The sequence below is a fragment of the Vulpes lagopus genome, chromosome 6, assembly GCF_018345385.1.
Source record: "Vulpes lagopus strain Blue_001 chromosome 6, ASM1834538v1, whole genome shotgun sequence".
Taxonomy (NCBI): domain Eukaryota; kingdom Metazoa; phylum Chordata; class Mammalia; order Carnivora; family Canidae; genus Vulpes; species Vulpes lagopus.
In genome coordinates this window covers 132329864-132355281 of record NC_054829.1, presented here as the reverse complement: position 1 = coordinate 132355281, position 25418 = coordinate 132329864, and the positions used below count along the sequence as shown (strand labels likewise).

The window sequence follows — 25418 nt, the reverse complement described above, 5'->3', positions numbered from 1 at the left end:
CTGGTTGGCTGGTTACCTGGTGGCCAGATGTCGGTTGGCTGCTCAGGTGATTGGTAGATTGACTGGCTACTCGTTAGATATAGTTTGGTTGGCTGATTGGCCAAATGTCAGATTGCTGGCTGGCTGGCTGAGGAGATGTTGGTTGGATGACTGGCTGGTTTGTTGATGGGGTGGTTCACTGAGTAGTGAGAGTGGTGTTTAGCTTTCAAATCAGACTTTAATTTTTTCCAGATTCTGACCGACCTTTCGTTGATTAATGATAAACAATTTACTTAAGCTCTGTAAGTCTCAGTTCATTCTAAAGCATAGTATTTTTTTTCTCGTGGGGTTGTTGTAAGAATAAAGGTGATATTGCATGTAAAGTTTTAGCGTGGCACTTGGATATGTTAACCATCCACTGGTGTACGTTCATAATTTAGGGAAAAGAAAGAAGCCTGAGGGTTGTTTCTAAAAGGAACAAAATTACTGAAAACAAGTGATTATTCCATGTAAATGTTTGTCTTGTTTCTCATAGTCCTTCAAATATGTTGCACTGCTGCAAATACGCATCTCCCACAGGATAGTAGTGCACAAACCTAAGGAGATGTTACGTTAGGTAACTCATAAGCACACAAGCAAATCTTGACAGGTGACAACTTAATTCACCACCCTCCCCCTCTCTCTTCTTCCTCACTGCCCTATCATTGCATGATTGCAGGGCTCATTAGGATAGCAACTTTCTCTATCAAAAAAAAAATTTTTTTTAAGGAGTGCTAATATATTATTTGACATGAGTAATGGTGGTTGCACAGGTGTTTGCTTTATAATTATTTGCTAAGCTGAACAGGTATGTTTTGTGTATTTTCCTATAGGCACACCCACACGCAAGCTTACATAGAAGGGGTGAAACTTCTGGGGGGCTCAGCAGGTAGAGCGTCTGCCTTTCGCTCATGGCGTGATCCCAGGGCCCGGGATCGAGTCCCGCAGGGAGCCTGCTTCTCCCTCTGCCTGTGTCTCTGCCTCTCTCTCTCTCTCTCTCTCTCTCTCTCTCTGTGTGTGTGTGTGTGTGTGTGTGTGTGTATCTCAGGAATAAATAAATAAATCTTTAAAAGAAGAAGAAGAAGAGGCGAAATTGGCATGTAAGAATGTGATGAAATGGGATAGTACAGATGAAATATAAGCAAAGGAAATTCTTAGAACTCCAAATGGAAAGAAATACATAAGTAATAAACCCTGATTGTGAAAGAGAGGACATTGGCTATCTCCTTGTCACAAATTAAATGGCTAGAGCGGCAAACTACTCAACTTGTGTGTGGGTGCTGGTCTGGTCTGCATAAGTGTAACCTGCCCTGGGGTCACTGTAGGGCAGGGTTTTTCCACGTCATTTGCCCCTTGCTTAACCCTGGGCGTGAAGAGCGCCTCTCAGTGACCGAGCCCTTGAATAGACCTCGAGTCCTGGAGCTACGTCGCACAGGTGTCACCGCCCCGTCTCTCTGGCCATTTTCCTTAACACTCATGCCACTTGTGCATGATTTCAGAGATAACTGCCCCGACTTATTAAATGCCATCAGAAACAAAGTCAAGAATTACACATCTTTATTACTAACAAGCAGTTTTTGGTCTTTTTAGCGCCGACTGGGAGATGCAGCAAAGAAAGCGATCAGCAAGCTCCAGGTCAGAACCATCAAGAAGGGTGACAAGGTAACAGGCTCTTCTCTTTCTGATGAGTGTCTATTCAAAAACGTTCTGACTTTTCTGGCAGCCAGGGTGGAAGGGAGGGAAGGATGGGAAAAGAGTACACGAAAATAGTTCTCCTGTAAATGTCTGATATTATACCCATCTTTATTAATATAATTTAAAACAATTTATAAAATACTTACAGTAGAACAAAATAGCTGGGAATAAAATATAAAAAACTGAAAAGTATAGGAAAAATAGGGGAAGCTAGGAAGAAATTTTTACATGAATGCATTACCTGAAACGTGTAATAAAAGTGGATTCCCAAAAACAAACAAACAAAAAAACCAAAAAAACCAAAAAACAACAACAAAAGAAATGGATCCCAAACTTAGGGATGGGATCCATTCTTTGCAGCCAATGCAAAAAAGGAAGAAATATTCAAACAACATTTAATTACCTTATCCCGGTGTCCACAAGGTGAAAACAAAATGATTATTCCTGGGGTTGGGAATTAGGAAAATTTTCCCTAAATCCTTGTAGGGAACACAGTGTTATATTTTGAGTGATGTCCTCCACTGATCTATGTAGCAAATACAGAAAGCATATTCAGTCCGTCTGAAATCTAGCATCTAGAACCCCAAAGTCCTAGTAGGCTCCCTTGCTGTAGAATGGAGACATGAAGCCAAGAGCAAAGCCTTTCTTTTTCTTTTTATTCAAGTATAATTAACGTACAGTGTTATGTTAGTTCATTAGTTTCAGGTGTACAACCTAATGACTCAACAATTCTCTACATTTCTCAGTGCTCATCAACACAAGTGTACTCCTAATCTCCTTTATCCCCTTTATCTATTTCACCCATCCCCCCACCCGCTTCCCCTCTGGCAACCACCAGTTTGTCCTCAGTATTTAAGAGTCTGGTTTGTTTGTTTTCTTTCTTTCTTTTTTTTTTTTTTTTTTTTGCTTTGTTCATTGGTTTTGTTTCTCAAATTCCACACGTGAGTGAAATCATATGCTATTTGTCTTTCTCTGACTGGAAAGACCTTTCCCTTAGCATAATACCCTCTAGATCCATCCATGCTACTGCAAGTGGCAAGGTGTCATTCCTTTTTGTGGCTGAGTAATATTCCATTATATGAATGATATATAGGTTCCACTTTATAGAAAACCCCATTATCCGTATATGCACCACATCTTCGTTATCCATTCATCTATCAGTGGACATTTGGGCTGCTTCCATATCTTGGCGACTGTAAAGAATGCTGCTACAACCGCAGCAGAAGCAGAAGCCTGTCTTGAGAAGGAGCGACAAAGCAGCGCAGCCCAAGGCCTAGAGACCTCTAAAGGTCTTTCTTCTCCCCAGAAGAGATTTTAGAGCAGCGGATTACAGTAACACGTATCTGCTGTTCCTTGGGGCATTGTAAGGGATTCACACCTACATCTCTACCAGGTGTTGTCTTTAGTCTGAATCCTTGATTTGTCTCACTGTGTGCTGCTGTTTTTCAACTAGATAAAAATACCATTGAGCTTCATAAGATGACATTCATTTAGAAGCATTACTAAATTTAAAGAATATTTTTCATTACTTTTTTTCCCCTCGAAAGAATATAAAAGAACAGGGACTACCACGTAAGAAACATATGATGGGCTATTTGAAAGAGATTTATATACTTGCGTAAAAAGTTGTTGTTTTTTGTTTTTTGCTTTTTGTTTTGCATAAAAAGTTTAAAGCCATGGTCTAGGGCTGTATAGATAAGATTCCCAAGGAACTGATAGACTAAGTATCATCCAGACAGGTCTCCATAAACAGTATTTCTCATCCTTGAGATTCTGATGTCACCTCTAATTAGAATAAATAGCATTCCCAGTCATGATACGTGTAAAAATTGCTTTCTCGCGATCATCCTAAATAGCATTATTAGTGACGATACATTTAAAAAATTGTTCCCTCACAAAAGCACTTGCAACGGAACCCAGAAACAAAAAGTAGAGGTTGGAAGGAATGGAACCTGAGCCAATATACACTCAATATCGATTAAGAAAAATGGCACGTAGACAATTGAAAGCCTTGCTCCAAGCAAGCTCTCCTTGCTCGTTTGCGTATTTACACAAGAATTAAGGCAACACAAGTGAGCTCCTGTGTGCTTTCTCCGTTGCAGGAAACAGAGCCCGATTTTGATAACTGTGCAGTTTGCATTGAAGGGTACAAGCCCAATGACGTCGTCCGGATTTTGCCCTGCCGGTGAGTCACTAGGGCGCCTGCTTAAGAACGGGGTGTGCGTGGAGGGTGCCTGCTGGCCTCCTGGCTCAGGCCTGCGGGGTCGGTCGGCCCAAACGTTTCCAGGTTTAAATATCAAACAATCAAAAAGCTTATTTGTTGCATGTGGCCTTTCCTCTCGAAAACACTTTCTCTTGTGAAATATTTTTCTGGTCTTCTTTGCACCGAAGGAGGTGTACTGCTGTGAATTAGAACCTCACGATACAGAATTTGATGATGTGACTCCAAGTAGGAGTTTTCTTTTAACGACAAAATTATGATGTTCAGAATCAGTTCTTAACTTTCACGAGCACTGTTTTCATTTGATTAATGAACTCTTGAAAATACGTTGTGAACTGGGGGACACCTGGGTGACTCAGTCAGTTAAGTGTCTGCCTTCCACTCAGGTTGTGATTTAAGGGGCCTGGGATAGAGCCGCACCTCAGGCCACCTGGTCAGTGGGGAGCCTGCTTCTCCCCCGGCCTTTGCCCCTCCCGTCTGCCCCCGCCCCAGCTTGTGCTCTCTCTCTCTCTCTGCTCTCTCAAATAAATAAGTAAATAAATCTTTAAAAAATATGTGTTGTGAATTGGGGCACCTGGGTGGCTTTGTCAGTTAAGCATCTCTTGATTTCAGCTCATGTCACAATCCCAGGGTTGTGAGATCAAGCCCCATGTCAAGCTCTAGGCTCCAGGCTTGGGGTGTGGAGTTTGCTTAAGATTCTCTCTCTCCCTCCTGCCATGCCCCTCTCGCTAAAATAAATGAATAAAATAAATATATATATATAAATATACAGATATATATGATAAAAATATATATGATAAATTTATAAATATATATGTATATATATAAATATACAGATTATATATATATAATTGTGAAGGGATCAACAGCCATAATATGGTCAGGAGTGAATGGGAAGCCAAAGGCCGATTTCATTTCTTTTGGAAGTTTTGTTTGTTTTTTTATCAGCGGCAAGGAAATATGACAGTCATCCCAAGACCTCTAGAATCTAGGGGAGGATGCCAACATGTATACTTGGACTCACTCCCCAAGTGATTTTCATATAACCCTAATCCTTCTCCATAATTGAAATTTACTGTTAGGGTCTTTGAATTTTTTATGTAGTTAAAATTAAATAAATTTAAATACTTCAACAAAACCAAATATATTAAAGTTGCATAAAAGCTGTCTCCCTATAATTAAAAACCTTTTTTTAGTGTTGTCGCATCTGTGAGGTATCCTAAAAATAAAAAATTATCCCTTGAAGAAAGGTTCTTCACTTAAATGAGCTTTAAAAATTCTTCAGCAGCACCTGGGAGGCTCAGTCAGTTCAGCGTTCAACTCTCAGTTTCAGCTTGAGTCTGGTCTAAAGGGTTGTTGGATGGAGTTCTCAGTCCGTCCGGTGCTCAGCACAGAGGCTGCTTGGGTTTCTCTCTCCCTCTCCCTCTGCCTCTTCCCTCCTGAAATAAATAAATGGAATCTTTAAAAAAAAAATTAAGAGTACTTAATAAAGTAGATAAGAATATACAGATATAAATCAATGCTCCTTTAAGAGCTATTTATTTAAAAATACGAAAGAAATAAAATACGCCTGTAGAGGAATTCGTTTAATAATCCCAAAATGACAAAGAAGCATCAAAAAAGGACAAGGTATGCAAATAGATACAGAAACTCCCAAGGGGAATGGATCTTTCTTGAAATGCTTTTAGGCAAATTGATCATCAGGAAAGTGCACTGTGCTGGCCCCAGCCCAAGCCTTCAGTTGGGATTCACTTTCTGTAGTTTTTAGATTCCCTTGGCTAGCTCTAAGACAAAGTCATAAATTGGGATACATCAAGACTTGGTGGTTTTCTTCCTATAAGGGAATATATATATTCTTTCTTGAGGCATTACACGTGGCATATACTTGGTGACTTCTAGAAACACTGGCAGAGAACGGCAGGCATCGTGTGAGCTGCAGAGAGCCTCTCGGGGTGGGGGGGGCGTCTCTTATCTCTGCAATATTTCACTAAGGCTGTTATTAAGCCTTAGAGTTATAAGCCAGGAACTTGCTTTGCTTTACTTTTCTGCTTAGAGAGTGTTTAGAGCCCTGTGAGGGTGCTACTAATAAAATATTTATATATATTTAATATATATAATATAAATATATATTTAATATATTAATATAAATAAATAATAAATAAATATGTTTAATATTTAATATAAATATATATTAAATATATATATTTCCAAAGCAAACTTAAGTTTAATTGCAACCTTTTTCCTGAGAATCTAAATGTAATTAAGAAAAATCTGTTTTTACAACTCTATATATTATTACTTTCGCTCCATAACCCATTCCGTAAAAACTAACATTCATGTTGAGCCTTGTCATGAGTCTATTCCACGTTACTGCATAGAATTACTAGAAGCTGCGTAATATCCAAGCCATAGATGTGTCACAGTTGGACTTCCCATGCCCCTGTTGTGGAACGTTTGGCTGATTTCAGTTCTTAATTATGACAAATGACATGGCTTTAGCAGTGTTTAGATTGTCGTGATGCATTATTCGAGACCTCTTACAGTATACTTTTTGGACATATTAACCAAAGAAATAGCTTTTTAATATTAAAACATTTTTTTTCAGAACTTTAATTTCATTTATCCTGGCCCTTGCCCTAGGCCAGTTTGCCCTAAAACTCTTCCTTTTTGCATTATTATTTGGTTCTCAGCTCATTTCTTGACTGTTTTTGCTTCGAACTCCTTAATGTCCATCTGCTTTTATTGTAGGCCCGGCTTTGAATAACAAACTACATTGAGAATTACCAAGCATGGATTAGAGTCATTTATTGTTTGATCTTAGATGAGCCATATATATTTGCTCTTTGAAGAGCTCATCCATGTTTTCCATGCTGACTTTCAAATCAAGATATTTTGATGCCTGTTGCTTGTTTCTGCCAGACAGTTTGCACTAATGGATGTTATCAAACAAATGCACTGGCATTTGCTTTTTGCTACATAATTTCCTCTGGGGTATTATTAAGCCCTAGCTTCGATGAACTTTATAGACTCTCTTTCTCATTATTTCCAGGCTGACTCACCCACAGAATTTTTTGCATCTCCTTGGAGTTGAACAGTTTCCAAAAAAATGATCCAGTTTTTGTCTTCCTTCTTGTAGCATCTTTTCTGCGGCCCCCTAACTCCGTACCCGCTGGGTCTATCGCTTCTCTGTTGTGGGCACTTCGGGTGCCCTTCCAAATCACTCCGGGATATTCTTGTACCGTGATTTTTTTCAGAATCGTCTTCTTGTTTGCCTCTTTTAGAGACCATTGCACAAATTAGGATGAATTGCTGGATGATTTCCCCTCTTCATTTGTAGTCATGGTGATTACTGGAGTTAAGTCCCGGGCACACACAATTACCAGTTCCCGGTTGCTGGGTCTTCCCTAGGGGCCTTCTCCAGCACATGCAGGCAAGGCTCCCCACTCGTGGGGCGTCCACAGCAGCACACAAAGCACCTCAGGGTCAGATGCCTCTAACTTTTGTGGGTTGGGTTTGATCATAATACACCACTGGGGTTATTTTCCAGAGAACTTTGGTTTTCGCTTAAGAACCTTCATATGTGGAAATCTACATTATAGTGTATTTTAGGGCTGGGTTTTATGAGTCGGGTTTGCACTTGTGATTATGATTTTTAGCTCCAGAAGATATTTTATGAAGCATATAATTGAAATTTTATCATCTTCCCTGTCCAGAGAATGAGCTGGGCTCTCAGCGTCTTCCAGGGCTTTTATCCTACTGTGTTCCTGCTGTTCTTCAGTGGTTATTCATTGCAGTCTCTTTACCTACCCAGCTTCAAACACTCCTGCTCAGAAAGAACATGACCTCCTTGGGCAAGGCAAAAGTCTTTGTTTGACATCAAAAAAGCAGTGGAGAGGGCACCTGGGTGGCTCGGTGGTTCAGCATCTGCCTCCGGCTCAGGACGTGACCCCGGGGTCCTGGGATCGAGTCCAATGTTGGGCTCCCTGCAGGGAGCCTGCTTCTCCCTCTGCCTGTGTCTCTTCCTCCCTCTCTGTGTCTCCCATGAATAAATAAATTTTTTTTTTTAAAAAGCAACATACGCACTCATACCCTGGGTGCTTATAAAATTATTTCCTTTCTCTGATTTATCCCTACAGCATTATCACTAATGTCAGAGGATATTAGTTTCTGCTACTGTCTTTTCCTTTGATTTCAGGAACTCTTCTGTGACTAGGAAGAATTTCAAAACTCCTTGGTAACAAGAAAACCCTTGTCATAAAGTTTTTAGTAACGACATGCTTCATTTGCAACAACAAACATTTATTTTGTAGCAACTGTGTGCCAGGAATAGTAAGAAATAGCAGAGTTGGAAAGATCAGTGGCCTGATCCCTGCTCTAAAGGAAGTCAGTCTAGTGTGGGGGAGAGATAGGGATTTAAATCAGTAATCGCAATACAGAGTGATATGTACGACAACAATAGCAAAGTGGATTTTTTAAAATTGGAGGAACCAATACCAGGCCCAAGAAAGACTCCACAGGAAAAAAAAAGTACATTTTCGGGGCCCCTGGGTGGATCAGTAGTTGAGTGTCTGCCTTTGGCTCAGGGCGTGAGCCCGGGATCCGGAATCGAATCCCGCATCGGGCTTCCCTTCTCCCTCTGCCTGTGTCTCTGCATCTCTCTGTGTGTCTCTCATGGACAAATAAATTAAAATCTTTTTTAAAAAAATACTCTTCATACTTTCTAGCACTGGTTTGCTTTGCCAATTGCATCCTCATTATATAAAGTTTGTATAATGGATAAATATTTAATTATCTACCTAACTGCCCCATGCGGGTAACTACTACTCATATTTTTATATATTTCTTTGATTTTATTTACTATGCTTATTTTTTCAAGTATGAGATACTGCTGTCAACATCACTTATTATCCTACTCTTTTCACTTCATATTCTAGGAATATGTTAGATTATTAGTAGCTCATCTTGACCTTCCTTTGGCCTCTGACTCCATAGGCAGAGGCTGGGGAAGGTCTAAACCAACCAAAGCCCCCGGGATGTCGGTGCTTATGTAGAACCGGCTCCTCAGGAGTCAGGATGTTTTCAGAGTCAGAATTTTCTACGAGGTTAAACGGGAATGTGTCCTGGCTCCCTTTAGCTTATTTCTTAAAACCCATGGAAGCGCTGCTCACGGTTCAGCACCCCACCCACACCCACGAGAGAAGACAGACAAAGGCAGTTTCTCACATGCAGATGATGTCAAGAGCCTTGGTTGGGTAGAAGTGGCCCTTGGAGGAGGGCGCCCTGCTGGCTTCCTCCTGTGGCCATTGCACTACGAAGAAAATGCTCTTAAACTCAAGTTACTCTCCTCAGTAGATGTGCCCCTCTTCTGTCTTGCTCATAAGCACAGCTCCCGTGCGACACATTCCTTCACGTCATTACATTCTGTGAACAGAGTTTCCTGTGGCCGTGTCACTACTGCCCGTACTTTTACTGGGGTCTTTGGATTTCATGTTTTAGGGCAGCGGGTTGTGGTTGGGTAAAGAAGCAACTAGTAACACCTATTCTGAACTAGTTCTGGTTAGGAAGCGTCGCACCAGTTGTGGTCGGCATGGGAGGTTCAGGCCAGCTTCCAGGGTTCCAGGGAGCAGCCCCCGCGTCAAGGTCAGTGACTGGTCTGTGGGTCCAGCGCTTGTCAGGCCCCTCGTTCTTCACAGCAGGACGTCAGTCTTGTCCTGAGCAAGGTTATGTGTCAGCTTAGGTAATTCTGGAGGGGGTAGGGGAGGGGCAAAATATACATAATATAAAATCAACCTTTTTAACCATTTTCAAGTTTACAATTCAGTGGCATTCAGTACATTCACATTGTTGCACAACCACCACCACTCTCCTTCTCCAGAACCTCATTTTTTCTAAGTAAAACTCTGTAGGCATTAAACAGTAACCTCCCATTCCTCTAAGTCTGCAGGGTATGTGTGTGTGTGTGTGTGTGTGTGTGTGTGTGTGTGTGTGTATGTGTTGTGTATTTATTTATTCATTATTTTTTATGTATGTTTTAAATTTCTTATTTAAATTCAATTCGCGGGGGACCCCTGGGGGCTCAGCGGTTTAGCGCCTGCCTTTGGCCCAGGGCGTGATCCTGGAGTCCCGGGATTGAGTCCCGCGTCAGGCTCCCTGCATGGAGCCTGCTTCTCCCTCTGCCTGTGTCTCTGCCTCTCTCTCTCTCTCTCTCTCTCTGTATCATAAATAAATACGTAAGTAAATAAATAAATAATCTTTAAAAACAATTAAAATTCAATTCAATTCGCCAACATGTAGTATACCACCCAGTGCTCATCCCATCAAGTGCCCTCCTTAGCGGTGTGTTGTGTTTTTAATTAAGCCTTGACTTTTATTAAAAAGAAAATGTCAACAAAGAGACTTAGCTTTTGATTTCAGCATCTAATTTGAGCTGGCTAACTAAAAATTGGTTTTTATATACTCAACTCAAAACCTAACGGAATGATAAGTCTACATATTTCAGGTATTGCAATTACCACAATACTAATATGATGTTACCCTTATGGTGATTAGAAGAGGTCTCACTGCTCCTGTCACCATCGCTAGCAACATGACCACCATCAGCCCTTCCCCAGCTTTCTGCAGCAGCTTTCTCACTAATCTTCTCGCTTCCACTCCTGCCCCCTTAATTATTCATTCTGATAAGCCTATTTTTAATTATCCAGCTAGATGAGCTGGACTCCAGGTACTTTTTCAGCAAGGACAACTTTACACTCATTAAGTCTATCAAAAGTGTGACTTTAAAAAAAGATATTCCTTGGGAAGATGAATTTGAAATAGCTTCTCTAAAGTGGGCTTCTGCAACACAGCAGGTTCACAGAACCCTGGAAATCATGCCCTAGTGCAGATCAGCTCCCTCGGGGAGAACGGAGAGTTGGCCATCGCCGTCACTTTATCAGGAATTGCTGTAAGGGAATCTTCAGAAACTTGCCCTTGGGCCTCTTATTAGGATTTTATTCCGTGACTTCTTCATGGGGGCTTGCCAGAGCAGTTCTCGTTCGTAGTAACGGCATTTCTTCCAAGCAAGGGAATGTTTTTACACTGTGAGTCCTGAATTATGAGACCGTCCAGATTTTTTTCTATGTTTGTTGATGGAAAGTTCAGAGCCAAGTCTGTCGCCCACCCCAAGCCAAAAGAGATATATTTAGCTTCAACCCTGACTGTTTTATGTCTCCGTTCTTGTTTTAATTTCTTGTTTTGCTTTTATGGCACCCTTTTTTTAAAAAAAAATAATAATGCTTGTCCCTTTATTTAAAACAAATAATCCAAGCATCCTAAGAGGTGCCGTAACTGTGGAAAAGGCCAGTCCCATTTTAGAGGATTTGGCATTTTTAGGTGCTGGGCATTTTTATCTTTCCTGTGGCAGGAACAACAGCTGCACCCCAAATATCCACGTGTGCCCCCCTGTTGCACGGCCCCTTGCCCACAGGAGGGGCCTATCACTGGGGTCAGCCCCCAGACAACCCACCAGGGCACAGGACAGCCCTCCGGCTCACTCTGCCTCTGCCGCAGCGGCCGGAGAACCAGGCCGAGGGGATGGAACCTGGGCAGGAAGCGCCTGGATCCCCGAGTCACCACATGGAAGGCAGCTGCTCTGCGGCCCACGAGACTGCATCAAAATTTGTGTAAGAAATAATGCATTATTGGGCACGTCTCAGCGATCTGGGGTTCAATTTGTGACCATAGCAAAGCCAGGTCTAGCTAACACGCTGGGGTTGCCAGAGAAGAGGCGAACACCAAGGAAGGCGGTATGGAGGGCATTCTCCTCTCAGACCTGTTTATGGCACCTTTATGGATTTCTGCATCCCCCAAGTCACCTTAGGGGGTTTCTAGGATAAACATTTGCCATGTTTTTAAAACCTTGTCATCATCTTTTTCAACTAACAGATCTCATCTGCCATACTTCATTCGACTATTTTTGGGCATTTAAGCTGTTCCCCACACATATACATTTTTTTTGCTATTATGAATAATGGTGTGATAAATAGCTATGCATGTAGACCTTAGGTCACATTTCAGATTATTTCCTCGCTTCTGAGGTTGTGAATTCAAATTGCCTAAATGTTTTCCATAAAGCTGCGCTGAAGGAGTGTTCCAGTCAGTCAAAGGTAAGAATATCTCAACTGAAAATAACTGGCAGGACCCTGGAATTGATAGAGTGCACACGCAAGGGATAATATATAGAGGTGGGCAGGCCCAGATCCTATAGGCCCTGAATGCCCACCTAGATTATGGCCCAGGGCTGGGGGGTCTGCTGAGGGGTTCAGTGTTTGCCGTATACATAGCGTGCTAGCACCGTGTGGAATAGAGCTCAGAGGGGTCTGACAGGAGTCTGGGGACCAGTTAGGAGACTATTGCAAAGTCAGGGTAAGACATGCTGGCAGCCTGAACTGGAATATTGTCACTGGGAATGTAGAGAGGTGGATCTAGCCAGGAGAGATTTGGGAAGTGAACCCAGCATGACACAGCATTTGGAGTGGTTGAAAATGGCTGCCCATATCATCTGGTGACTGCTAGATGCATCTGTGTTTGTTTATATTTAAAACATGCTCATATCTTTCATTCTGATTCTAAATAATAGAAAAAAAATCCAACAGGTAGCACACTGTTGCTCAAAAACTGTAATGGAAGAAACAGATTTTATCACAGAAAAAAAAAATCACCAAATGTCTTGAGGACCAGCTTTGGCTTATCCTCTTTTTTTTTTTTTTTTTTATTATTTATTCATGATAGTCACAGAGAGAGAGAGAGAGAGAGAGGCAGAGACACAGGCAGAGGGAGAAGCAGGATCCATGCACCGGGAGCCTGACGTGGGATTCTATCCCGGGTCTCCAGGATCGCGCCCTGGGCCAAAGGCAGGCGCCAAACCGCTGTGCCACCCAGGGATCCCTGGCTTATCCTCTTGAGACTTTCTTCTGAGTTACTGGCCCTAGAACATGCCCAGAACTTAGTCATTTAGTCAAAGTTCTATTTTGGTTAGATAATTGTTGGTAAAGGCTATGCTATTCTTCCTCTTTCTCTTCTCTCCATTTTAGGAACAAGGCTTAATTTCAATTGTATCAGTCTGAGAGCTCTCTTTAGTAGTTGGAGACGTAGAATATATCATACTGTCCTTTCTTTTTTCGTTTTTTTGAAACTTAACTCTAAATTTTTACAAAGATCAGAGCACAAATAATAGCATTTGGTTTTTTTGTTTGTTTTTTGTCTGTGTTTTAAAGATTTTATTTATTCATGAGAGACACAGAGGGAGAGAGGCAGAGACACAGGCAGAGGGAGAAGCAGGCTCCCCGCGAGGACCCCGATGCAGGACTCGATTCCAGGACCCCAGGATCACACCCTGAGCCGAAGGCAGACACTCAACCACACTGTTGAGTGTTTTTGAGGGCTGTTGAAAAGTCAAAGCTAAAGCTAGTTTTGATGAATTCTTTGAAAGGCCTGTTACATATGTCTCATCATAAGATGCTCATACGTCATCCCTGTCCATCTAACCAATCAGACAGCCGACTGCTTTCCTTTTGCAGTTGACGTAATTGATAGATATTTTTAACATTGACCTAATTACTGACTCCTCGGGTACTATAATCCATTAACTCCTGTGCTCTAGGCCAGGTGACATTTTCATCTACCAGAGAAGCAGCTCTGGGAGACATCTAGTATAGAGTACATGGCAAACCATAGAGGGAACCATTCGTGAAGCTTTCTGAACAAACATGTATCCTATGACTTCCAGAGTGACTTGTCTGGCAAGGCCCAGCCTCCGTAAATCAAATCAACACAATGTACTGAGCTAATGGACGACCACTGTTAGTGGCTTGCCTCCGATGGGCCTCCTTGGAAAACTTCATTATGTCTCAGAGAATTTCCTTGTTTTTATTGGATGCCTCCAACCAAACCCATTTGGGCAATTCATAGCCTCCCCTGCTTCTCCTGAAACTCTGATATGAGAACCACGCCTCGGATCCTTTAATGACAACCCAAGACAATATCCCAGTTCCACCCTGATATTCATCTGTGAACTTCCATTTTTTTAGGGGGCAAAGGGTCTCTCATTCACTCTCCCTGCCAGGCACTACAGGAACATGATAAACCACATAACATAAAAAAGAGTTATAATCTCATATAAGAAGGAACATCATTTTAATATTTGAAAGCACTAAAAATAGAGACTCACCCCTTAAGATTTTTAACCTCAGGGACCAATCTGATTTTAAGATGAGTCAAATGAACTGAATGTCTCTGTGGATAGAAAATTCCAAACTGTTTATGAGTAAAAAAAAAAAAAAAAAAAAAAAAAAAATGATAAAGCTCTGTAATGTGATCAGGATTCTGAGCATGAGTCCTAGAACGCGTGAGGGGGAAAACAAAGTGGTGCCTCCTAGCTAGGCAGAAATGGTCTATCCTGGCTTTACCCTACCGTGCCTCTTATATATGCTTGATTAAGAGCAGATTGTTTTTCCAAGTTCCTTATTTTTTAAAAGAGTGATAAATGTTGCATGATTTTCATGAGGCACCTTTCATGCCCATGTTATGCAAATTAGATTATTGGTCATCATTTTAACAGCTGTTTCTTCATAGATGTGCTTGTAAAAATAACTTCAGGGTTTTATCGCTAATTGTGGGAAATTTTGAAACTATAGAGAAAAGTGTAAAAAAAAGTAAACAAATCTAACCTCACTAGAAAATAATCATCATTAATATTGGTATATTAATTTTTCTACTGCACAAATGTAAGCTTCACTTGTATATTGCTCAACATTGTGGAGTCAGGCAATTAATACAGTTTGTATTCTGCTTTCTTGTTTGATATTAAAAAGTAAACATTTTCCTGTAACTTTAAAAATTATTTTAAGGGGCACCTGGGTGGTGTGGATGGTTAAGCATCTGACTCTTGGTTTTCCGTGTGGGGCTCCATGCTCAGGGCACAGTCTGCTTGGGATTCTCTCTCCCTCTCCTTCCCACTCATGCTCTCTCTCGCTCTCTCTTACATAGATTAATCTTTAAAATAAAAAAGAAATGAAGATACTTTTAGTGGCTGCATAATCAAGTCCATTATTGGAGTTTATTTAACTATCCCCTACTGTTTGGCAAATAAATTGCTTCTAGTTTTCATCATAAAATCATGACGTTAATTGTTTACATTTTTTTTTCTGCATTTATCCCTTAAGATACATTCCAAAAAGTGACTTTACTGGATCAAAAGTGATTTTAAGAATCTTGATAAGTTCATCCCAACTGCTTTCCTAAAAAGTGGCAGTGATTCCCTCCTCACTAACGGGATGAGAGCGTGCTTATGTTTAGTGTGCCTTCAGGACCATGAACTCGCATGGTCTAAGCATCGTTCTTATCTGAATAACCAAATATAAAAAGAGTGCTTAGTTTTGGTTCCCATGTCTTTGATTTCTCTGAGATGTTTCTATTAACTACCACAGTATTGTACTTAGTCCGCTACCGTTGACTAACTCATAAATCATGTCTAATGTGAATTGTCAGTAGCTGTAAGATGCTTCCTAATTTCAGAGTTGTTAAAACGGTGGAGAGGGGGAGGGAAGGGTATGGCCTAGAATTTGTAAAATGTGATATTAACTATTTTTAATATTGGTCATATTTTTAGTAAATAGTGCTTTTTCTCATTTAAGTATTTTTATTTTGTTTTTATAAAGCTTTCTGATTAGCAGGGGAAAAAAGTACATTATAGAATTTATGAATTTTTATCCTTTATCTCTATAATGCTCCCCTATAGGAAATAAGATAGCTGATCAATTAACTGTATTTTTCAAATTTATCTGAAATTTATGCTGGTATAGAGCATCTCACTAGCACCGTGTATGAAAACTATTATTTAAAAAACTCAGGGTGTCTGGGTGGCTCAGTTGGTTAAGCATCTACTTTTGGCTCAGGTCATGATCCCAGAGTCCTGAGATCGAGCCCCATGTCAGGCCCCTGGCACAGCGGGGAGCCTGCTTCTCCCTCTGCCCTGTTTACCCTCTGCTCATGCTCTCTCTCTCGCTCTCTCTCTCTCTCTCTCTCTCAAATAAATAAAATATTTTTAAAATTAAATAAAATAATAAACAATAGATTTTTTAAATTAAAAACTCATTTTTCAGGAACATAATTTTACATACTCTGCCTAATTCAAAGTTATACAGTGTGAGGGGAGTTTAAAATGGCACAGTTGCTTTGGAAATCTGTTGGACAATATCTACTAAAGCTAAACACATACTATCCTCTAACCTAGCAATTCCACTCTTGGATCTGTCTCCAAGAAAATGAATGCATACGTTCACAGAAACACTTGTACAAGAATTGTCATAGCACGCTTTTTCATTATGGGCAAAAAAATGAGAACAACCCAAATGTCTAACCACAGGAAAATCTATAGATCAATTTGGTATATACATACGATGGATTATGAGCAATAAAAAGAAACAAGCTATTGATGTCCATCAAATCATACAAATCTGAAAACATCATGTTGAGCAAAAGAAGCCAGGCAAAACCAAATACATGCCTTTATGATTCCATTTATGCAAAATTCAATCACAGGCAAAGCTAGCCTGTCATAATGGTGGATTCACAGCAAGGAGTGGCCACTGGCTGGCAAGGGGAAGAGAGAAGTGTCTGGGTTGATGGAAACAGAGTATATCCTTAGCCAGATATTTGTACATAAATATATACATGCTCAGTAAACCATCAAGCTTTCTTAAGACCTGTGCAATATCCTGTATATACCTTCATTTCAAATAATGGCAAAAAACGTTTTAAGCACCAAAGAAGCTATGTTGTGGACTTTTTTAAAAAGCAGCTCAAAAATAAATCAATCAATAAAGAAATAAATAAATAAGCAGCTCACTTTGTACCTTAGTCAAAATTACATAAAATTCAAAGTCAAAGTCTGTTGATGGTGTTTTCTAGTAATTTTTCCTTTGATTCCTTTGGGTTTATGTGTACAACGCTACCAAAAATTCATTATCACTTAATCTAAGGGATTAAAGGAAGGAAACATGAAAGCAAATGGCAATGCTGATAAATCATGTCTGATGAGTTATTTTCTGTTGTATTTTCAACAGAGCAAATGCTGCCTTAGGAAAGAAGTCTTGAACTGTAATAACCTTGTTAAATATGGCATTCTGACTTCAAATGTCCTGATCCCCAGTTATATTAATCAACTAGACACACGGGACAAATGCCAACCAGCTTTGCTGCCCCAGCCAAACGATATAATTAGACCAGGGTCAAGTTTTCAGCTCAGAGCCTCCCTCGACCAGAACCCAGAGGAGTGAGACACCTATAAAACGAGAGTTTCTGCAATTCCTTTGTAACCTGCATTCCCGCACGACCAGTTTCCTCCCTTGTAGCTAAAAGAGACATTGAGTTTAGTAGCCGGAGGATCTGATACAATTTCTTAGTATTTAAAGTTCTGTTGGGTTTTCTTTAATGCTCTTTAATCCAGTGGACAACTGGGTGAAATGAAGTGGCTGTTTATCACCATACTTCCGTGTTGAAAAGCTCTCTGCTGCTTCCCTACAAAGCTCTTTTACAGACAGTGTCTGATTTGTGTGTCACAGCAGCCTGCAGGTGCCATGAAGGCTCCTTTTATTTTGCTACAAGAAACCCTGGACTCCGAGAGGCTGGTCACAGGGCCCACAGCGAAGCCAGGATCTCTGACTTCTGAGCCAGTGTCCTTCCCACTGTGAAGCTGGCAGCAGATGTGACACCGTCAGCCGCCCTCACCCCGCTGCACAAGGCTGCTCTGCCCAGCGCTCGGCCTGGGGGTGATGTGGCTTTGACTAGGTTGGCTCGGAAGCCCCCGTCCCCCCCAGGCCGAATGGCTGAGCACCCCAAGGGAGACGAATCGAACGTAGGCTGCCTTTAAGGGCCTTACTTTCTCCACACTGATCCCAAGCCTGGTCCTGTGGCCCCGAAAACAGGCCGGCCCCCTGCACGGGAAGGCCACGCTGGCGCTGGGGAGGTGAGCAGTACTTCACTTCCCTGCATCCTCTTCCCTCCCCTCCTTCAGGTAAAACTTCTAGCAGAGCAGAGTAGCTTGCCAAGACGAAGTAATTATGGTTTGTTTTGTTTTTGTTTTTTTTAAAGATTTTATTTACTTATTCATGAAACATGTGGGGGGGCGCGGGGCAGAGACACAGGCAGAGGGAGAAGCAGGCTCCATGCAGGGAGCCCGACGCGGGACTCGATCCCGCGTCTCCAGGATCAGGCCCTGGGCTGACGGCGGCGCTAAACCACTGTGCCACCCGGGCTGCCCAGTAATTATGTTTTTAAACAATAGCCAGGATATGGTTACTGCTGGTTCTGTGTGGTGGTTCTTTTTTCCTTTTCCTTTCTCCTTTTTTTGTTTTAAACAGTGTTTGCATAACTTGAGATCGGGAAAATGCAGTTTCTCATAATTGCCCCAAACACTTCAGACCAAGCCCCATCGCAGGCTCACCCCCGCGGTGAGGCACTGGGCCAGCTGGATAGGGTCACAGCAGGGAGGGGCTGGGGTCTGCTTAACTGGCCTGATCCACACCGTCCCCCAGAACTCTCCACCATCACCACGGCAAGGACTTTCTGTATAGGAGACAGAAAACTGATTCCGTGTGGGAGGAAGTAACTTGGTGGGGAGAAGCCCATGGTCTCAAGGCCGGAGGGCGTCTCAGGCCTAGCTCAGCTCTGCGAGCTGTCCTCACCGCGGTTATCTCTTGGCTGCTCGGTCCATCTGGATTGTCTCGAAATGCTGATTTGGATCTGTCCCTTTCCAGTTTTATTTCCTGTTCTTACTCTTTAATCGGTCTAGGTTTCAACCCCACTGAGTCTCTCCTGTAAATCGGGCTACTGCAGCTCTGTCTTTGCTCACGGAAATCCCATTTTAGACTCTTGCCTCCAGTCGTCACACTTCAAAGTTCTTCCCATCCTGTACTTGCCCAATTTCCTCACACAGTGACTCCTCCTTTCCTTGTACTCTGTGATCTCTCTATGGCCCATCATTTTATATGTCGCACCAACATCACTTAAAATAGCTAATGACACGCTGTCCACGGAACACTTACTAGCCAAGCACTTAACAAGCAAGTATTTAATCCTTACGACAACCTGGAAAAGTCTTTTACTAGTCAGGATGGGCTAGGTTGTGCTGCAGCAACAACAACAAAAACTCCCAACACTCAGTGGCTTAACACAACAAAGATTTCTTATGTTCTGTGTTTATTTGTGCAACAACCAAGAGTGTCTGCTCATGGCTGTCAGGTGACATGTCAGGTAAGCAGCTACCATCTTGCTACCATCTTGAACATTAATAATTTGGACAGGTCAGTAGTTAAATCCCATGGCCTGAAGTGAAATCTGTTATTTCTTTTTTTCTTTCTTTTTTTTTTTTTTTTACTGGCTAGAATTAGTCACGTAGCCATAGCTATCAGCAGGAGAACCTGTAATCATTCCATGTGGTTGAAAGACGCAGAGGTAGCATATTGGATGAATCCCATTAACGAGTGCCTCAGATAGGTACTACTATCCTCATTTTACCGATGAAGGAACTAAGACTCACAGTCACAGGATTGTCAGCCAAGATTAAGAAATGAAACTTGCTCTACCCCCTGGCCTGAGCTTTTAACCTCTGCACAGTATGGACTGTGCATCTTCCTATCAGGCTATCAATTCTTTATTAAAAGCGCCTCACCAACAGGATGCATGTCTGACTCATCTTTGCAGCCCCAATGCTCTGTATAAAGTAGTACTATATTGGGGCGCCATCGCTTCTTGGCCTTTTGGCTAAGATCAAGTGTATATTGGGGCACCTGGGTGGCTCTGGGGTTGAGCGTCTGCATTTGGCTCAGGTCGTAATCCTGGGATCCTGGGATCAAGTCCCACATCGGGCCCCCTGCTCAGTGGGAAGCCTGCTTCTCCCTCTGCCTATCTCTCTCTCTCTCCCTCATAAATAAATGAATAAAATCTATAAAATAAAATAAATTTGTACTATATTATACACTAGTGAATGCTCTGTATGTAGTAATATAGATGCTCTGTATAAAGTACTACTATATTATACACTAATTAATTCACTATTGTGTGTTACTTTCCTACTTTTTCTCAAGTCAACATTCTGAGTAGTGAGTTCTGGTATCAGCTTTGGAATCTCTTTAACAACATACAGAAATACTCCTTTCCAGATTTCCTCCTGTATAACTAAGAAATCCACCTTCCATACCGTACTAAAGTGCTACTGTGTCAACACAGTTCTTTTTTCACTAACAGGGATGGAAATTAAACCTACCGTTTTGCATTACATTGCACAGTAGAAAATGTAGAGAAATCCTGTGATACACTGAATGCCTGGGTTGCTAATTACTCACCTCAGGGATGACATTAAGGCCAAAGATAATGCACGAAAGAAAACACTGATTTCCATGTATTTTTCAAAGCTGTGACTGTCAAGATTCTGGTCAAGTTCTCATCGAATTCACCTGATTTTAGGAGCAGCTAGACAAATGGAATCCTCTTAAGAAAATCAATGAGAGCAATTTAGATTTCTTTTGTCCTCTGGAGAGGAATAGAATACATTTCTCCTATGCAACACCCATGACACCGTCTGGGCTCAGCTGACATTCTGGAAGTGCCATCATCACTACCATTTTGGTCACTCTAACCCAGTAATGCTTGTGTGCAGATCGGTAAATCAATGTTCTCAAGACGAGATTTGCATAGAAGGAATGGCCCCGTGTGAGATCTACCAGACAGTCTAGGAAGGGCATAGACTCATCGACGCCCCTAATGTTTTTGTCAGGAGCCTCTGGCCCCCAGAAGAAGGCAGATTTTGGTTTATATTTTAGAATCCATAAAAATTAAGGAAAGCTCTTCCTGAGCAAGCTCTACAACAGAAAGCTCACTTGCAAGGAATGAGAACTAAATTGTCGCTAATTAAATCATGACTTGGGGAAAATGGACTTTCAGAATTCATTTTTTTTTCAGCAAACGATACTGAATATCTTGTTCCAGGTACTCTAGTAGGTTTTAGAGATAGAAATACTTTGACTCTGCCCTCCAATGTGTCTCAGACTCACTTGGGACACAGAACAGGAAAGCAGGGTGAAGAGTGGGCCTGTAGGGCGATGCTCATTGTTTAAGAGCTGGCATCCATTCTGATCTGTCAGTGCCCAGACTGTACCAGTTGTTAAAATACTTTTAGTTTCACCCAGATGTAAACAAATGATTAAAAAAAGGAGGGGAGGGCTGGGTTGCCCATCAGTTCAGCGTCCCACTCTTGATTTCCACTCAGATCATGATCTCAGAGTTGTGAGATTAAGCCTTGCGTCGGGCTCTACGCCGGGCATGGAGCCTGCTTAAGATTCCCTCTCCCTCTCTTTTGTTAAAAACAAAAACAAAATCATAGTATAGTACTTTAGCTTCTAATGTGCCAGGTAGTATCCTAAATATTTTATGATTTTCGTCCTTTTTTCTTTTACAACTTAAATTTCTTCTCGGTTTAAAGACCTAAGTGTAAACCAGATTCTTTTTTTGTGGGATAAAAGAGGTTAAGCATTTCAATATTGATGCAGTCTGCCCCATATTGCCCTCACAAAATGTTAGACCAATTTTTGTTCCCACCAAAAGCATATAAGAGTGCTTACCCCCTTGCCAGCATGAGCTATTATCAAGTTTAAAAATAAATGCAAATCATCCACAGAAAATAGCTCACTGTTTTAATTTCCATTTTTCTCATTTTCTCATTTAGTTAGGAAACACTTTTGCAATTATTTTTTAAGATTTTATTTACTTATTTGAGAGAGAACACATGAGTGGGAATAGGGGAAGGGGCAGAGTGAGGGGCACAGGGAGAGAATCTCCAGCAGACTCTGCCCGGGGTGCAGAGCCTGGCACGGGGTTTGATCTCATGACCCTGAGACCATGACCTGAGCAGAAACCCAAGAGTCCAACGCATAACCGACTGAGCCAACCAGGAGCCCCACTTTTGCAAGTGTTTTAAGACAATTATCTAAAGTCTTAAATTCAGTTTGGGCAAAAGTATCAGCAAGGAATACTCCGTCATCAGCAGTGTGAAAATGTATTAGAACAAATAAAACGATTTTAAGAAATCTGGATATAAGATCAACATGTAATTAGTGGTTTTCAGTTGATTGGAATGATATTAGCTAAGCAGTACCAGACCTGCTTATCTTTTTTTCCTTTTTTTCTTATTAGCTTTTGACCTCCTCCCCGATTCCTCCCATTCACCACTGGCACGTAGCCATCGTTCTCTGTATCTATGAGCTTGTTGTGCTGTGGCTGTTGTCATCTTTGTTTTTAGATTTCACACATATGAGCCATCATAGGGTATTTCTCTTTCTCTGACTTATTTAACTTCGTACCATGCCCTCCAGGTTCATCCATGTTGTCACAAATGGGGAGATCTCCTTCTTTTTGTGGCTGAGGGTAATATATTCCATTATGTATGAGTGTGTGTGTGTGTGTGTGTGTGTGTGTGTGTACACTAAATCTCTTTATCCATTTGTCCATGGGTCTACTAACTTTGGGCTTCATTTGTTCTTCTTTATCTCCTTCGTCCTTTGGGATCACCGCCCTCTGAAAGACGATCACAAACAATACCACTTCAGAGGGTTGGTACACCAAGTAAGGATATTGTCGTATGAAAAACAGAAGACAAAACCGTGCCACAGTGACGTCACTTGCTCAAGGTCACAAAGCTGGGAGTGGTGGTCAAACTTTGAAATTCAGAACGCGTCCTGAGCTACGGCAACATATGTAGGAAAGCCCAATAGGGCCAGAAAGGAAAAGAAACAAACTCTCCTTGGCAGAGTTTCGAGAAAAGGGATGGGGTGTTCAGAGAAGGGATATCTGAGCTGTGACTTGAAATACGAGGAAGGTTTGACATACCAGGAGGAGAAAAATGAGAAGGACATTGCAGGGGGACGGTGAAAGTGTGGGGCAAGCTGGAGGCAGAACAGAGGATGTGACCAGGGCGGCTGGGGTGAGCCCTCTGTGCGCTGCGTTCGTGCATTTGACTTGGTGCCATAGGGAGGGGGGAGCCGCTGAAGCACCTCGCGTCCGTGGAGAGATACATGTTTGTATTCCAGAAAGCTAAAGCAAGAAAGGGGAACCACAGCATGTCAAGAAGAGCCCTCAGAGAAGGCTCGGCATGACTTTCTGTGGTACTCAATGGTACAAACATGAAAATCTTGTGGGAAGATGGTAGAGCTGCCCACTAGCGTTTACCAGATCTGCAGGGCGGCGGAGAGTGGGGAGGGCGAACATGTAGAGGCCCGTGTTCTCCTCTTCCCAGATAAATCAAGCAAACTGATATCTAAGTAGAGTCCGGAGGAGGCCAATGTCTGCCAGCTTTTCTCTTCCGTAGCCAAGTGACTACACTTAGGGCAGATCACTTTTCCCTCTGGTTTTCCTGATCCCCAACCCCTGTAACTAAGATCCTGCCTCCTGGAAGCTGAACCACAAAACTGCATCACCGGGAACCCCACCCCCACCCCTCACCCCTACCCATGACAGTCAGTGGGGGAGGGCAGAGTTAGGTAAAACCAATGACTTCAGGACCGGCTTTGAGCCCTAGCTCGGCGGCTTACTAGCTCTTTGGATAATTCTACTTGTTTTGATGAGCTTTAGCTAACTTTTCCATAAAATGGGAATAATCTACCTCATAGAGCTGTTATGAATTAATAAGGTATATAACTTGTCTGGTACATAGTAGACATTCAGTAACCAGTAGATATTCACTAATTAAATTCGTGTTTATTAATTCAAAACCTCTGACTTCATTGGCAACTTTACAAATAAGGTTCTGAGGCTCCGGAGAAATACCTTGACAACCCACAGAAGCCCTGGATATCTCCTATTTAAATAGTTAATGTTGCCTGGATCCCTGAGTGACTCATGTTCTTTGATAACCATTTCACTGAAGGGAATGAAACAGCCTGTATTGGTGCTAAAAGGAAAGTCATGGAATTTCGATGACAGGGTCTGACAAAGCCTGCAAAAGCAGATGAGATGGAAAGGCGGAAGGCGGAAGAGCTCCTTTCTTCATCCAGGTGGAGAAAAAATAATGCCATTTAATTGGAGATGGTGTCGCACACATTGGCAAAAGGACAACAGAAAACAAGGGTTAGGATTAATAAATGGGGAAATGAGTTTAACTAGGTCATTAGTGCTAAAAAAAAAAAAAAAAAAAAAAAAAGGTGAGAACTTATTACTCATAGCCCAGCCTCATTACGCAGTTGTCAGCACCATCTTTTGTCAGGTGTTTGAAGAAGTTTTTCTTTAACGTTTGCTTCCCTTTGATGAGTTAAGAGGGAGAAGGGTGTTGGGCAGCCCTCTGTTGTATTCCTAGCTTGCCAGGACTGCTAAGAGACAGAGTATCTTGTCCCATTGTTCCCCAGTATATACTTTCTCACGCAGCCTTTGTGAAAGCTTGGGAAGGAACAGTCCTGGGCCACGAATCGTACAAACAGGATGAGTTGCGGCTGACTTCGTCATAGGGATGTTTACTCAACCATTGGTGCATCTCACTAAAGGCCGGACTCTTTCCATCTCTTTGTTTATTTATTTAGTCTAGTAACTTTTGTTATTCCTTCCACTGGGGAGGGAAAAAATTGTTTTAAAATCCCAATTATAAAGTTATAGTCTCTATATTTGATGGTCAACACAAGAAATATGGTGCTAGAAATAAATGAATGCTGGTTAGTAATCAGCACGATTGCCCTATGTGTGTTTTTTGCCCTCGTTCTCCCTTTGATTTTTTTAAAATTTGCCTTTACTCGTTAAAATGTTAAAAGTCTCTTCTAAAGAGTAGAAACCACAGTAATAACATAATATCTAAAAACAAGATGCAGTACAATGGTATTAATAAGATTAATGGTAGCTTACAATTAAGGAGGGCCAAGAGTTATGTTTTAAGCTTTGGGGTCACTATTTATCCCTTTTACCCCAACACACACACACAGAGTCGTTCACTTGCAAACTGCATACTTAGAAGAAAATTTCCCAGGTGAGCAACTGAGCCTTGGAGATCCAAGAGTTGCCTCAGACCAGAAAGCCAGAAAGCAGTGGATCCAGGAGTGTGGCTTTTCAGTGGCTTCTCTATTGCAGTTCACAGGGAACCACGGAAGCACCAGGGAAGCTGCATTGGTGGAAGGACCTTGTCTTATTCATCTTTGTACCCAGCCCCTAGCACAGAACAGAATGGAACAAGGGGGCGACGTAACTAGCACTGTATTTTAAGAAGATAAATCTGGCAAGGATGAGTGGGATGAGCAGAAAAAGCTGGTGACATGGAGAGCAGTTTAGATGTTCTTGCAATAATAAAGAACATTAGCAAGACTAGGAGCGAGGGAGGAGCACTGAGAATAGACACGAAGCAGGACATGTGGAAGATGTAGCAAGAGTGAGCCCACGTGGCTTGATGACCATGTGTAGGCCATGAGGAGTACCA

At 41.8% G+C, this 25418-nt stretch overlaps 1 protein-coding gene across 3 annotated transcripts in view; it reads left to right on the top strand.

The window, feature by feature from the left end:
• RNF150 (ring finger protein 150) overlaps window positions 1-25418 on the top strand; it is a 246949-nt gene that overhangs the window by 163601 nt on the left and 57930 nt on the right. For all 3 annotated transcript variants that reach the window (XM_041758027.1, XM_041758028.1, XM_041758029.1), the window contains exons 3-4: window positions 1609-1680; window positions 3816-3898. In XM_041758027.1, the coding sequence (XP_041613961.1) occupies window positions 1609-1680; window positions 3816-3898 (155 nt within the window). The remainder of the gene's footprint in view (window positions 1-1608; window positions 1681-3815; window positions 3899-25418) is intronic.